This window comes from Haematobia irritans, chromosome 2 (assembly GCF_050003625.1).
Source record: "Haematobia irritans isolate KBUSLIRL chromosome 2, ASM5000362v1, whole genome shotgun sequence".
Classification (NCBI taxonomy): Eukaryota; Metazoa; Arthropoda; class Insecta; order Diptera; family Muscidae; genus Haematobia; species Haematobia irritans.
In genome coordinates, this window is record NC_134398.1 from 128,323,122 (window position 1) to 128,340,034 (window position 16,913).

At 34.1% G+C, this 16,913-nt stretch overlaps 1 protein-coding gene and 1 long non-coding RNA gene across 2 annotated transcripts; both read left to right on the forward strand.

Annotated features, from left to right (window-relative positions):
- Positions 1–10,122: 10,122 nt before the first annotated feature.
- On the forward strand, positions 10,123–11,476 carry LOC142223997 (uncharacterized). Its single transcript, XR_012718993.1, has 3 exons — positions 10,123–10,435; positions 10,501–10,914; positions 10,979–11,476. It is a non-coding gene; the product is annotated as an uncharacterized LOC142223997 (long non-coding RNA).
- A 3,252-nt stretch (positions 11,477–14,728) lies between these two features.
- Dim1 (thioredoxin-like protein Dim1) lies at positions 14,729–15,475 on the forward strand. The gene is made up of 2 exons (XM_075296136.1): positions 14,729–14,924; positions 14,997–15,475. Exons 1-2 carry the CDS (start codon positions 14,847–14,849, stop codon positions 15,345–15,347), a joined length of 429 nt encoding a protein of 142 aa, XP_075152251.1. The 5' UTR covers positions 14,729–14,846; the 3' UTR covers positions 15,348–15,475.
- Positions 15,476–16,913: the final 1,438 nt, after the last annotated feature.

Below are 16,913 nucleotides of genomic sequence, written 5' to 3' on the forward strand. Positions count from 1 at the left end.
GCAAAATTCATCCGATCTGGTTGAAATTTGGTACGTGGTGGTAGTATATGGTATTTAACAACCATGCCAAAAGTGGTCCAAATCAGTCCATAATCATTTATAGCCCCCATATAAACCTATCCCGAGATTTGGTTTTGGAGTCTCTTGGAGGAGCAAATTTCATCCGAGTGAGTTGAAATTTGTGGATGACGGTCTTTCGTAGAAGTTTCTACGCCATCCATGGTGGAGGGTACATAAGATTCGGTCTGGCCGAATTTACGGCCGTATATACTTGTTTTTTTTAGTACAGAAATTAAATTTCATAATTTTTTTAACCCTGCTAATATGTTAAAAAAATCACACATTTTATGTTGGGGTCATATTTTGACCCACACTTAATTTTATGAAATAAATTGATATATGTACCCAAGTAAAAGTCTTTTATGGTTTGTAATAATCGGAATAGGGTGTTGTTACTGCAATTACCTGTCGGTGAGACGGACTTATCGTTTATTTTACAAGTTATGCACTCAGTGAAAATTTTTCATTGAGGAACAAAATTTACAACGTATTTTTTCTAGCGCCTTATGGTTCTAAAAAAGACGAAGCCGTAAGTGATGATGGGAGCCGCCCCTGATCAATGATTAGCATGCCCGTCTTGCATACACAGGATCGTGAGTTCAAACCCAGATTCGACCAAACACCAAAAATTTTTTCAGTGATGGATTATCCCCTCTCAGTAATACCGGTGACATTTTTGAGTGTTTCAAACCTTCTCTAAGTGGTTTCACCGCAATGTGGAACGCCGTTCGGATTCGGCTATAAAAGGGTTGTCCCTTGTCATTGAGCTGAACATAGCTCAGTACTCAGTGCTAAAAGAAATTTTTACCACTGTGGTATCACAATGGAATGGAATAGTCTAAGTGAGCCTGACATATCAGGCTGTTACTATACCAAACCTAACCTAACCTATGTGTGATTTTTATACCCTGCGCCACACTGTGGAACAGGGTATTATAAGTTAGTGCATATGTGTGCAACACCCAGAAGGAGGCGAGATAGACACATGATGTCTTTGGCAATATTGCCCAGAGTCGGCCTCTGAGTCGATCTAGCCATGTCCGTCTGTTCGTCCGTCTGTCTGTGAACACATTTCAAATTCAAATTTGGCACAAATATGTGTTTTGGGTCCCTATTGATTTTAGAAGATATCGGTTCAGATTTAGATATAGCTCCCATATATATCTTTCGCCCAATATGCACTTCTATGGCTCAAGAAGCCATCGTTTTGCCCTGATTTGCTTTAAATTTTGCACAGGGAGTAGAGTTAATATTGTAACTATGCATGTCAAATTTGGTTGAAATCGGTTCAGATTTAGATATAGCCCCCATATATATGTTTTTCTGATTTTGGTAAAAATTACAAAAATACTAACATTTCGATGTAAATCGCCATGGCTAAGCCAAAAACTTGTAAAAATTACTTAACTTTTCATATACTTCTAATACATACGAGGGCGGTTCGGAAACTTCTTAGCCTATCAATGAAAGAGAATAGTTATTTTTTCAAGAATATTTTTATTTTTCAATATAATATCCTGAAACTTCAATACACTTAGTCCAACGCTTTTCTACACTGAACAAAATACTGTTGTGAGGTCAAAGATTTCATGTCTTTAAAATACGAATACAAATTTTGCTTAGCTTAGAAGACGCATTTCTCTAAAAAAAAGTTGTTTTCCTTGTCCAAAAGTCGATAAACTTTTCAATGAAGTCGTATTGTCCTTATAATTAAGTGATTTGACTTAAAAATGGGTATCTTAACATGAAAGAAAAAATTTATAGGCTAAGGTCAACTTGACTTTAATAATTCAGAAAAATTCTTTAAATTTAATGAAATTGCCTTTAAATTTGTTGTCTTTTTGCATCTTGACTACAAAGCAAAAAATCGTTCAAATATAGGACATGTTTTTCAAAACTTTATTTTAAAGAAGTTTTTTACTTCAAACATAGCATAATTTTTACTGGAAGTCGAGTCCTAATTTGGAAAATAAAGTTGCCGTTAACTCGTTTTTAAAGGACTTTGATAGCATATGAAGAAAAAATACTGAGAAAGCGAAAAATTAAAATTTGCTTCCTAGAAGCAAGTACACAAAACCTAAATTTAAAAAAGAATTGTGTCTTAAAAGTATCCTTACTTGTATTCTCCGCTTCTTTGGCTCGGAATCAATACCAAATTTTTTAAAGTAAAGACAAAATCTTTGGAACCGAGCATGCTTTTTTTTCAGTGTATGCATTTTTGATCGACTGTTAACAAATGCGGCACCCATCTTGCAGAAAACTTTTTCATCTGTAGTTCTTCATGCAAAATTAAATGGACTCGATCATTTGAGATGCCCATGATATTAGCAATTTCACGCACTTTTATTCGTCGATCATTTAATACCATATCATGCACTTTGGCTACAATTTCTGTTGTTGTTGCTGTTTTTTGGGACGTCCACTAAGTGGTTCATCTTCAATGCTTGTACGACCACGTTTAAATTCAGCAACCCAATTTTTTACTGTTGCATATGAAGGAGCACTTTCACCTAACACATCCACCATATCATTATGAATTTCTTGTCCCGATAAACCTTTTTTATGTAAATATTTAATGACAACACGCATTTCCAATTTTTCCATTATAAAACAAGTACACTCAGACCTCGCTTTGCGTCGTTTCGTTTTGCGTTGTTTCGAAGTTGCGTCGCTGCTGAATTAGCACTAGTTTTCACTTTGCGTCGTTAGATTTTCGAAGTTGCGTTGTTATCTGTCTCCAATCTTTGCATGGTTTGCCATAGAAACTCATAATTCACTTTGCGTCGTGTTTTTTGGAACGTACACAGTCTTACACAAGTTTACATACGGTTTAAGAAATTGTATTTTCTTTAATTATTAAAATATAATAAAATATGCATATATATGCTTTAGATTTTGTAAATTAATTTGAAAAACAAAGTATTTGTCCATTTTCAAGAAGATGTTTTTAGTCTGGATTATAAACAACAACAAGAAACATGTTTAGTTATAAGGTAAAAACCTCAAGGGTATGTAAACTTATGTGAGACTGTGTATCTGCGACGTAAAGCCAGGTCTAGGTGTATAGACAATAGTAAGTTCGGCCGGGCCGAATCTTAAATACCCACCACCATTAACTGATCCCAAGCCGATCAGTTCAACCAGTACGCTTCCCACAGATAAATGTAAAGATTTTACTTATGAAGACTATATCAGATTCTGAATTTATAAGAACCATTTTTTGTTTGAGTTTTAGAGGAATCATAAACATCTCTTGTAAGTGCAAGAAAATGGTAAAATATCGCCTTGATTTGAAATCTAAAATCTGTGAATTTTCATCTCAATTATTTAAATGACCACGAGAAGTAATATGTGGAAATTTTGCATTCAGTTTCAAGCAATTTTCATGATCAGTGCGCCTTCTATACCCTCAATAAGTGAAATCGGTCTATATGGAGGCCTTACCAAATGGATCGATAAAACTAAATCATATACACTTTGTTAGGGGTCTAAAATGCCAGTATATTTTCAATTTGTGGCAAATCGGACAAAAACTACAATTTCTAGAAACCCTAGGAGTTAAATCGGGAGTTCGGTGTAATGGGGGCTATTCCAAAATATGGAAGGATATACACAGTATACAGCACATTTAATTGTAGTTCTGGAATCTAGACCCCAAATCGGAGGGCCGGTTTATAAGGGGACTATATCAAAAACTGTAGCAATACTCACTATATTCGGCACACCCCTTTATGGTCCTAGAATACCTCTAGATTGCCAATTTCAGGCAAATTGGGTAAAAACTACGGATTCTAGAAGCCCAAGAAGTAAAATCGGGTGATCGGTCTATATGGGGGCTATATCAAAACATGGACCGATACTCACCATTTTCGGCACACCTCTTTAAGGTCCTAGAATACCTCTAGATTTCCAATTTCAGGCAAATTGGGTAAAAACTACGGATTCTAGAAGCCCAAGAAGTAAAATCGAGAGATCGGTCTATATGGGGGGCTTTATCAAAACATGGACCGGTACTCACCATTTTCTGTACATGTCTTTAGGGTCCTAGAGTACCTCTAGATTTCAAATTTCAGGTAAATTAGATTAAAACTACGGATTATAGAAGCCCAAGAAGTAAAATCGGGAGATCGGTCTATATGGGGGCTATATCAAAACATAGACCGATACAGCCCATTTTCGGCACACCGCTTTATAGTCCTAGAATACCTTTAGATTTCCAATTTCAGGCAAGTCGGATAGAAAATACACTTTCTAGACGCCCAAGAAGCAAAATAGGGAAATCGGTTCATATGGGCGCTATACCAAAACATGGACCGATAGGCACCATTTTCGATATACTTTTGATGGTCCTAAAATACCTCTAGATTTCCAATTTCATGCAAATTGGATAAAAACTACAGTTTTTATAAGCCCAAGACCCCAAATTGGGAGATCGGTTTGTATGGGGACTATATCAAAACTTGGACCGATATAGGTTAGGTTAGGTTAAAGTGGCAGCCCGATTAAATTTCAGGCTCACTTAGACTATTCAGTCCATTGTGATACCACATTTAACTAAAAGTACCTATTACATATGGGCACTTCTAGTCTTAACCACTGAACCTTCTCCATTATTTACTTCTGTGGAACCAACCAGATTGCTCCAAAAACATTAACAAACTGCTTAAGTTAACGTTTTCCAGGTCAGCCAGTAATCTAAAGCTACATGCTCCTAAAATTCGCTTACGCCTTACACAAAAAGCAGGACACTCACACAAGAGGTGTTTAATTGATTCCTTTTCCTCCACATCATGACAGCTTATACAATAGTCATTATACTTCGCACCTATAGTTTTTGCAAATTCGCCTATCAGGCAGCGACCCGTTATAGCAGATATCAGGAGTGCTATCTGACGCCTTGAGAACACTAGCATATCTAGTGTGCGGTTTAAGTTTAAATGGGGCCATATTTGCTTGGTGTCGTTACAACCCTTGCAATTTTCCCATCGAATATTGGCCATCATAACAGCCTTCTCACGCAGTAAGAGCTTGCAGGTGGCCAGAGCCATACCAACAGATTATAGTTCCCCCGGAATATGTAAGGTAGTTCCTAGCCTTGCTAGCACATCTGCTTCGCAGTTCCCCGGTATGTTCCTACGGCCAGGCACCCATATTAGGTGAATATTGTACTGCTCAGTCAGCTCGTTGAGAGATTTGCGGTAGTCTATGGCCGTTTTCGAGTTAAGGAACACAGAGTCCAAGGATTTTATTGCAGGTTGACTGTCTGAGTATATATTAATGCCAATATTTGTTGGAACATTACTTCTCAGCCAATTCACCACCTCTCTTATTGCCAATATTTCAGCCTGAAAAACACTACAGTGATTAGGTAATCTTTTCGCGATTCGAATTTCCAGATCTTTAGAATATACTCCGAACCCCACTTGTCTATTCAATTTGGAGCCATCAGTATAGAAATCTATATATCTTTTATTCCCCGGGTTCTGTGTACACCACGCCTCACTGTTGGGAATTAGAGTTTCAAACTTTTTTGTCGAAAAGTGGTTTTGCCAGGGTGTAATCCACTACGTTAGGCACATCTGGCATTACTTTGAGGACCGAACTATGACCGTACATTTTTTCCGACCACAGCGATAGCTCGCGCAACCGCACAGCCGTTGTTGCAGCTGACTGTTTGGCCAAAATGTCTAAAGGCAATAGATGTAGCATGACATTAAGGGAGTCTGTTCCTGTTTTACTAAATGCGCCTGAGATACATAAGCTCGCCATACGCTGAACTTTATCTAAACAAGTCGGTTTCTGAAGTGCCGCCCACCAGACTACAACACCATATAGCATTATAGGTCTAACTACTGCCGCGTATAGCCAATGCACAATTTTTGGTTTTAGTCCCCACTTTTTTCCTATTGCCTTTTTGCACGAGTACAAAGCTACCGTGGCTTTTCTCGCCCTTTCTTCAATATTAAGCCTAAAATTCAGCTTCCTGTCCAAAATAACGCCAAGGTATTTGGCACACTCAACAAAGGGAATTTCAATACCCCCTAAGGAAATGGACCTAACCGTGGGAGTTTTGCGATCTTTGCAGTACATGACTAGTTCTGTCTTTGTTGGATTTACCCCAAGACCATTATCTTTCGCCCATTTCTCAGTCATCCGGAGAGCTCTCTGTATAATATCTCTGATTGTGGATGGAAATTTTCCCCTGACTGCTAGCGCCACATCATCTGCGTATGCCATCACTTTTATCCTTTCTTTTTCTAGGGAAACCAGAAGGTTGTTTATAGCAACATTCCAAAGAAGAGGTGATAGAACTCCACTGGACCTCTGGACTCTGGAACTGGACCAATATAGCACATCTTCGAACTAGACCTGCCTGCAAACAAAAGACGAATCTGTGCCAAATTTCAAGACGATAGAGCCATTATTGAAGGCTGTAGCGTGATTACAACAGACAGACGGACATGCATAATATTAGAAAACTGTGACAAAACGCTACCCTAAATTGCAACGAAAAAACCATGTGGTTTTTAATACTACTTTGTGCAACGAAGTTCGTGGTCAATTGGAAGAAATAAAAAAATTGGGAAATTTTAGACAAATAACTGAATTTACTCCAAATAGTTTATAATAATAGGTAAGTGAAAATAAAAAATGAAATAAAATTTTAAGGAAGTCACTCTTTGCTAAAAAACTAAAATTATGGATTCTACGGTTTTGAAAACATTAAACAGCTTACCGATGAAGAAATGTTGGACACTTCTCTGGAACTGCTTCAAATAGTTTATAATAATTGCTAAGTCAATACGAAAAATTAAATCAACATTGTAGAGAAGTCACTAAATTTAAATCTTTTTGCAGAAAACTAAAATCTTTGGATGATACATTCTTGCTAACATTAAGAAGCTGATCAATGAAAACTGAGTGACTTGTCGACAAGAAAAAGCTTCCAGAAAGATTTCAAAATGCATCCAATTAAAATTGTCAACAACTTGATATTATTGCATATCATTAACTTCTGGATGAAAATGTGCATGACATCGTCAGTTTAATTTACATCCTATTATCAACTTAAAATGGATATTATGTGCATTCTAATTTCAAATTGCCCACATATGAATTAATTTTAATACAGTTTTATGACACCAACATGAAGGAAATCGAATTATCTATTCAAAAGTGTTTACAAGTAGTGTTTAAGATATTTAAAGTTTTGTTGTTTTTTTTTTCTTATTTGTTGGTATGTGTAAGAAAATATATATTTTTGAATTAGTATTGTAGTGTATTCTGTAGTGTAGTGTATTGTTATATATTTTATTTTGACGAAAATGAATAAATTATACAAAATTCATAGAATTTTGGCTTTGACTTTCAATTAGAAGTGGGGATATCATTTGTACAAATTTTGGTTGAAAAGTATTTGCAACTATAGGGCTGTTTTCTTTTTGCACTTGATACAACATTTGTATGGGCTATCCAGAACATCGTTGCACTGGTGTTCTATCCAGAACATCTCATCAGTGCAAGTCGCGCCGATCTTGCCAGATTGTGTTTTGATAAAGTCCCAATAAACACAAACGTTTGAAAAATGCTAAATTTCAACAATTTTTCTAACATTTTTTCAAAGGATTAGGGTAATATTCAAGTTGAGAAATTGTTGAGAAAATCGCGTTCTCAACAAAAAACAGACATTACCCTCAACAGTGAAATTCAACACATTAGCAATAATATCTGAAGTGTTATCCTCAAATTGAAATGCATCGCTACTCAATAATTTGCCAAACAATTTTCGATGCGAGTCAAATTCAAAATTAACATCGTTGCAAATACTTTTCAACCTAAATTTGTATGAATGATATCCCCACTTCAAATTGAAAGTCAAAGCCAAAATTCTATGAATTTTGTATAATTTATTCATTTTTATCAAAATAAAATATATAATAATACACTACACTACATAATACACTACAATACCAATTGATAAATAATAATCTTATTAAACATATCAACAAATAAGAACAAAAAAAAAAAAAACAAAACAAAACTTTAAATATCTTAAACATTATTAGTAAACACTTTTGCATTGATAATTCGATTTCCTTCCTTTTGGTGTCATAAAACAGCATTAAAATTTATTAACATGCGGGCAATTTGAAATTAGGAACGTCGTGGACCGCGTGTTAGAATTGATTTCCAGCAGAAGGAATTCACAAAATATCCATTTTAAACTGGTAATATGAATTAAACTGACGATGTGATGCACATTTTCATCCAGAAGTTGTTGATTTCAACAATTTGTTGTTTTTAACAATTCTAATTGGTTGCACTTGTAATGTTTCTGGAAACTTTTTCTTGTCGATAAGCCACTCATTTTTCATTGGTCAGCTTCTTATTGTTTGCAAGAATGTAGCATCCAAAGATTTTAGTTTTCTACAAAGAGATTTAAATTTAGTGACTTCTTTACAGTGTTGATTTAATTTTTCATATTGACGTACCAATTATTATAAACTATTTGAAGCAGTTCCAGTTAATTGTCCACCATTTTTTCATTGGTCAGCTTTTTAATGTTTTCAACAACGTAGAATCCATAATTTTAGTTTTCTGCAAAGAGATACACATTTAGTGACTTCCTTAAAGTTTTATTTCATTTTTTTATTTTCACTTACCTATTTTTATAAACTATTTGGTTATTTGTCTAAAATTTTCCATTTTTTTATTTCTTGCAATTGACCACGAACTTCGTTGCACAAATAAGTATTGAAAACCACATGGTTTTTTCGTTGCATTTTAGGGTAGTGTTTCGTCAAAGTTTTCTCATATTATCTTCAACACCTTTTCAAAGATTTCGTCAACATTTTGGCAAATTGGAAGTAATTCGCAAACAATTTGAAGATGTATTGAAGATGAGCTATTTCAAGTCAAGTTGAATTTATGTTGGAAATTATATTTACCCTCAAACTGAAAAGTTGTTGTATTTGAAAAACGCTCATCCTGTGTTTATTGGGGTGACGCTTCATCGATTCACAGTAGCACTTTATTGTGACTAATTTATCGAAAAACATGAAATTCAAAGTGGTATAATGTCATAAATAATCGCAGCAGTAAATATTTATTACTAATTGAAGCATTTCATACATTAAAAATGCAAGATTTCACTTTTTTCTGTGATTGTTTTTGAACAGCTGATGGCAGTGTTGCATATTTTTGGAGATGTCCTGGATAAACGAGTACTCTGTTTTCTTTTAGTCCTTCACGGCTTAGGGTATCCAGTGCTAAAAGAAAACAGTCCTTGTGTTAATTTTTAATTCGACTCGCATCGAAAATTGTTTGAGAAATTATTGCTAATGTGTTGAATTTTACTTTTGAGGGTAATGTCGGTTTTTTGTTGAGAACGCGATTTTCTCAACAATTTCTCAAATTGAATATTACCCTAATCCTTGAAAAATGTTTGAAAATTTTTTGATATTTAGCATTTTTGTGTTTATTGGGATGTGTGCCGAAGTCGTTGTCATTGCAAACGCAATCATTTTGTGCACATTTATTTCATTTTCTTGTTTTTCTCGAATCATTCCACAGTCGTAGTCACCAACGCATATTGGAAATGATTATTAGTCTGCAATTTTAAACCATGACTACAACATAATTTTGTCAATAACAGTTTGCTGCGATAAGGTGGGTTTTCGAGTTGAAAACCACTTTATTTTCGCGATTACTTTTCTTCAAATAATCTAAATTATAATTGATAACAAACTTATACCTGTAACGTCTTGTCGAAATCTAGAGGGACAAGAAACTGCGCATCAATTGAGTCAATTTATCTGCTTTGTATTGAGCTGTTGTAATAAACAGAGAAGATATACGCTTGAAAATGCATATTGCATATGCATTCTGCATATTTGGCACGTTAACGCACACTTTGCACTTTCTTGCTTATAAAAGCATATATTTGGGTTTTCCAAAAATGAAAGGAAACATGTCCAAATTTTCTACAAAAATTGTACTAATATAGAAAACAAAAAAATCTGGCAACGATTTTTAACACTCCCCAATAAACACAGGATGAGCGTTTTTCAAATGCAACACCTCTTCAGTTTGAGGGTAAATATCATTTTCAAAATAAATTCAACTTGACTTGAAAAAGCTCATCTTCAATTCATCTTCAAATTGTTTGCGAATTACAACCAATTTGGCAAAATGTTGACGAAAACTTTGAAAATGTGTTGAAGATAATTGGAGAAAACTTTGACAAAACACTACCCTGAAATGCAACGAAAAAACCACATGGTTTTCAATACTACTTTGGACAACAAAGTTCATGGAAGAAATACAAAAATGTGGACATTTTTTAATAATCAATTGAAATTGCTTATAATAATTGGTAAGTAAAACTAAAACACGAAATTAAAACTTTAAGGAAGTCACTAAACTCAAATCTCTTTGCAGACAACTAAAATATTTGGATGCTGATTCTTGGACACATTAAGAGGCTGGCCGATGAAAAATGGTAGTGGTTTATCGAGAAGAGAAAGTTTCCATAAATCAAAGTGCAACCAAAAAAACTTGGTATTTATGCTTTTCCATATCAACAACTACTGGATGATAATTCGCAATTCACAAAATAACAAATTAAACCGATGATGCGATATAAATTAAACTATCGATGTGATATAGTTTAATTTATATCGCATCATCGGTTTAATTTGTTATTTTGTGAATTGAAATTGCTGGAAATTTATTCCAATTATCTGGACATCAAGTTCCTGAAAATTGCCAGTATTTTAATAACAACAATTTTGTAACACCAACGTTCTTGAGGAAATCACGAAGTACGTGGTCAGTTGGAAGAAATACAAATTGGTAAGTCAAAATAAAAAGTGAAATGAAAACATAATGGAAATCACAAAACTCGATTGTTTTGCAGAAAACTAAAATCATTGGATGGTATATTCTTGGAAGATGTTGGCCGATGAAAAACCGATGAAGGGAACAACAAAGAAAAGTTTTCAGAAAACTTACATAGTGCAATCAATTAAACCAAAGTGCAACAATTCCTAAATCAAGAACTTCTGGATGAAAATGTGCATTACATCAATTTACATCCCGTCATCAGTTTGATATTTTGTGATTTCCTCTTGCTGGAATCTATTCTAACACACAAGCCAGCAAGTTCCTCGATAGTAATTATTTCAAATGCCAGCATATTAATGACACCAACATTATGGAGGAAATGGAATTATACATGTAAAAATGTTTAAGATATTTAAAGTTGTATTCATAGTTTTATTTATTAATACGTTTAATAAGATAATTACATTTTGATTGGTATTATATTATTATTTTTATATATTATTAATGTTATTTTTAAGATTATTATATTTGTTAACGAAAAAAATAATAAAATTTACAAAATCCCTAGAAATTTAGTATTGACTTTCAGTTAGAACTAGGATTGACTTTCATACAAATTGTGGTTTGAATGTATTCGCAACAATGGTAATTTTTTATTTTTCTCACATTGAAAACTGTTTGAGAAATTATTGAGTAGCGATGCATTTCAATTTGAGGATTACAATTGAGAAATTATTGCTATTGTGTTGAATTTTACAGTTGAGGGTAATGTCTGTTTTTTGTTGAGAACGCGATTTTCTCAACAATTTCTCAACTTGAATATTACCCTAATCCTTTGAAAAAATGATTGAAAAATTATTGAATTTTAGTATTTTTCAAACATTTGTGTTTATTGGGTCAGGCCAAAGAAAAATGAGTATAACAAGATTAAGCATTGTGCTCTTATAAAGAGAAAACAAATGTCAAGGTGTAGAGGGCTATGAGAAAAAAATTGTTTTATTTGTCAATTTTTTCCAAAGCAGCTCTGCCCAGAAATAAATTTAAAACGGCAATATTCACATGAAACCAAGGCCGTAGCCAGGATTTTAATTCGGGGGGGTTCAACTTAAAAAAATATTCATATAATCTTATGTGTAGAAAAATTTATTTATGCATAGGTATGTATACAATATTTTTACATTATTAATGAGCCGACGGGCTTTTTGGGCAGCAAATAAATCAATGACTTCTTCAGTCGGCACATTTATTCGGCGATGAACCGACGTTAATGTTTTCAATACTTTTTCACCCCGGTCAGTACCGTAGTACCCCCGCGAATGATTTAGTACCTTTTGTGTAGACATTTTTGAGTCGATATCAGATTTATGGTACAATAGCTTTGACAAAATATTTTAATATTTTGAGAAAGTCTTTATCAACCTTATTTGCTAATAGTCTTTTACAAATATGGCAAAACAGACATGTTCATGTGGGAAGATAATCTCGATTTTGTAAAAGATATAGTCAAAAACAGGATTGTATTGAACTTCGAGAATGTTTTAGTCGAAAAAAGAATGCGATTCTATATTATCAATTTTTTTATTTCGGTAGAAAATGTTGTCTAAATTTTATTTCTATATAGAATTTTTGCAAAATTTTATTTTTATAGATAATTTTGTCAAAATTTTATTTCAATTGAAAATTTTGTAAAAATGTTATTTCTATAGGAAATTTTTGCAAAATTTTATTTCTATAGAAAAAATTTTGCAACATTTTTTTTCTATAGAATTTTTTTTGCAAAATTTTATTTCCCTTCGTTTTGTTTTGTTATTGTTCTTTAAGCTTTGTTGTTGTTTTTTATTGCTGCTTAAAACCATACATTGACTAAACTACAAGTGTAGCTTAACCAACAGAGGAAAGAATGTTTGTCAAATTTATTTGGGCAAAGCCCTATAGACTGCAAGATGGTTGGATGGACGCACGTTTCGGAATTACCACATTCCTCATCAGCATCCCCTACTTGCAGCAAAACTATCAACCAATTATAAGAATAAATTCAGGCAGTTCATTAAACCCAACAATGAACCACACTTGAACCTTCCGAAAAAAAGGTTTTTGTATGATAGCCGGCTATAGAAAATTTTAGCAAAATTTTATTTATATAGAATATTTTGTCAAAATTTTATTTTCTTCAAAATTCAGTCTCTTGACAATAATCTTCCAGTGAAATTTTTGTTGAAATTTAGTAAAAAGTACCTTTCCGCTCAAAAAATACCTTTTTTGTACTTTCTTAAAAATTGTATTTTCCATCCCTGAGTTACTGGCAAAGTGACCAAAATTTTTAAAAGAATATGCACGTTTGGAAATATCTCTTTATTGCACTCTCCAAGTGCTTCCATCGCTGAATTAGGCAGGTTCTTTTCGCAGGTTTTGCGCCATTTCATTTACACATGTGTGTTTGGCTGTTTTCTTGTTGTTGCTATGGCCAAACAAAGCGAGTCATGTTCACAAAAAGAACAACAAACACACATAAAAAGCAAAAATGAAATTTGTGGTGCGAGAATAAAAACAATTTGTTTTTTTTCGACCGTCGTTTGACGGGCTTTTCAACTAGTATTCTAGGATTTGTGCAAGTTTTATAGGTAAGCGTCTTCACAATAAAACCTTCAGCTTTCCTTCAACATCTTCGATAAGATTTTTCTATGCAGCTAAAAATATATATTTATTTATATAAAAATATTCATTCATTTCGGGGGGGGTTTGATCCCCCTCATCCCCCCCCCCCCCCCCCCCCCCCCCGCTGAATACGGCCTTGCATGAAACCATAATGAATATTCGCTTTAAAATACACATACGTTTTATTTTAATTTATAATCGTTTTGGTATTGCTTTTGTGGGTTTTATTCAGAAATTTATGAAAAACACAAATGTTATGTATTTTCCGACGCAAATGGCAGTACATTTGAGAGACACGTCGACGCAAACTTTATGATATTTTGTTGGCAGAGTCCTCTGGTGCTTCAGTTTTGCTATGACAAGACTGTATCTTCTTCTCAATTATCTTTGCTCAGGCTGTTTGGTTTCTGATCTCGCTTACATAAAGCAAAATTTTTCTAGCCTGACGAACGCAATTGTAAAATTTGAAACTCGAGGATTAGAGCTTAAATAATCTATTGATATTGTAGAAGAAATTCGAGCTTCTGTATCTTCTTTGGAAAACAAAGATTACTCTTTAAAACTCAATGCCATTATCCGAAGAAATAAGGGGTACGAACCTCTTAAAGAAATTAATCAAATTTTACGTTTTGGTATAGATTCCAAGGATCCATGTGACAAGAAACGTTCGTATGAAATTTTTTTCATACTGCCCCGTATCGTCTGCAGACGTTGAAAGAAGTTTTTCATCATATGGAAGTATATTGACAGAAAAAAGGAAAAAAAAATCTTTTGACAACTTGAAACACCATCTAATAATTTATTGTAATAGTAAAAACGATGACAATTTGAATTAAATAAAAAAATCTATATTACACGAATTTGAAAAACTTTTATTTTGCTTAAATTTAATGCATATATTTCAGTTTTATGGGCATATTCAAAGCGCTTATTTTGGCTTTTTTCTTGCTTGAAAATATCTTCTTTGGTAATAAAGTAACCACGAAAATTTCAACGCGAAAAGCGAACATAGTACTTACCTACATTTGGTATAGTGTTTGTACAATAAATCTTCATCGTTGATTTCAACGCCGTGTCGTTTTTACACTTAATTGTGAATTGGTGTTTCAGAGGCGTTTTTACACGTTGTTTAGCTGCTATTGGGAATTGTTACTTAAAATATGTTTACATACGTCAAATTCACCATTTCCACGACGTACCACCCGTAAACGTTTGTTGATAGTCAGCAGAATCTGGATTTTTTTAAACAATTTCCCATCGAAAATAACAACAAATAAACATCCATCATGTCTTATATGCTCCCACATTTACACAATGGATGGCAAGTGGATCAGGCCATACTTTCGGAAGAGGATAGAGTTGTGGTATGTCCTTCATTACCATAAGCATAATCTCGATGTTTCCATTGGGTAATTTTATTTGTTTATATCTTGTAGGTAATTCGCTTTGGCCACGATTGGGATCCAGCCTGTATGAAAATGGATGAAGTTATGTACAGCATAGCAGAGAAAGTGAAAAATTTCGCAGTCATATATTTGGTGGACATAACCGAAGTTCCTGATTTCAACAAAATGTATGAATTATACGATCCATGTACGGTGATGTTCTTTTTTCGTAATAAGCACATTATGATTGATCTGGGTACTGGTAACAACAATAAAATCAACTGGCCATTGGAAGATAAACAAGAAATGATTGACATTGTGGAAACTGTGTATAGAGGAGCACGTAAAGGACGAGGTTTGGTGGTGTCACCCAAAGATTACTCAACCAAATATAGATATTAACTGAACATCAAAACAATAATTTAGTTGTAGGTATAAAAACATGTATATAATAAATTGCACCAACTAATTTAAAATGCTTCTCCAATGAGAGGAGGCTGAGTCAAATAAAATTTATATTTTTTAGGAAACCATATTGTATTCTATGTCTTGATTTGGGCATAATGAATTGTATATACATTTTGCTTTTGGCTTAATTTCATGACTATCGATGCCTCTGGATATTAGGTATAGTGACAGCGAGTAATTTCAGACTTACTTGGACTACTCAGCTTTTTGTAATACCACTGAGTACCGTTTATCTAAATGGCTAGGGACCTGCGTCCGAACGGCGTTTCATATAGCGGTGGAAGCACTTAGAGAGTTTTTGAACCACCCAGTAATGTTACCAGCATTACTAAGAGGGGATAATTCACCACTGAGAAACTATGTTGTGGAAACTGGACTTGGAGCCATGACTCTTTGTATGCAAGGAGGTCATGCTTACCATTGCATTGCGGTGGTTCCCATTAAATTCAATATTGAAGAAAGCCCCAGTGGCACTTCACCCGTGTAGAAGTGCTATAGTGAAAAAACATCAACTCAACCACTCATGGTTGTAGTAAATCTAGTCTGTTACTCAGCTTATTAGTATTGAATCAATTTTCGTATATAATTTTGCTCAATTAAACAAATCAATTAGGCTTTTACTAGTGTAAATCTTGATAGAATCCCAAGGATTATTCTGAAGTTTTGTTCTGAGTGTCTTTCTCTTTCGTTGACTACTGTAATTTTATTATTTTATTCGGATCAGTAGAAAATTTCAACAAATAAGGGACGTTTCAACAGTATACATGTATTTGCTTGTCTTGTATGCCTCATAAATTCGGTTAAGTAGGAGTTGAGACGGCTGCTATAGCCTGATTATTCCTGGTTCCAATCTACAATGGTCAGTGGCTAGAGATAACGTATTACAAGGGGATGGTCAGATTCCGAGTTGTTTACAAATTCACTTTACAGTCTCATGATGAATATGAAATCGATTTTTTATGGCGTCAGGAATAAAAAACAAAGGAATTCTCCCACAAGCTCACCGAATGGCATTCTTATGGATTTCAAACGACATTCCCCCATCATGTTATAAAAAATTTCAAAAACCTTTAATCTTAACTGATGTGAGCTGATGCTTTGTACGTTTGAAGATGACCGCTTAAACAAATTTGAGCGTTATGGCCATACATATGAAGAATATCGAAATGTGAATTGAAATATTAAGAGGAACTTAAATCAACAATGGGAGCCACCGTGGTGCAATGGTTATCACACCCGCCTTGCATTCACAAGGTAGTGGGTTCGATTCCTGCTTCGACCGAACACCAAAAAGTTTTTCAGCGGTGGATTATACCACCTCAGTAATGCTGGTGACATTTCTGAGGGTTTCAAAGCTTCTCTAAGTGGTTTCACTGCAAAGTGGAACGCCGTTCGGACTCGGGTATAAAAAGGAGGTCCCTTGTCATTGAGCTTAACACGGGATCGGGTAGCACTCAATGATAAGAGAGAAGTTCACTAATGTGGTATCACAATGGACTG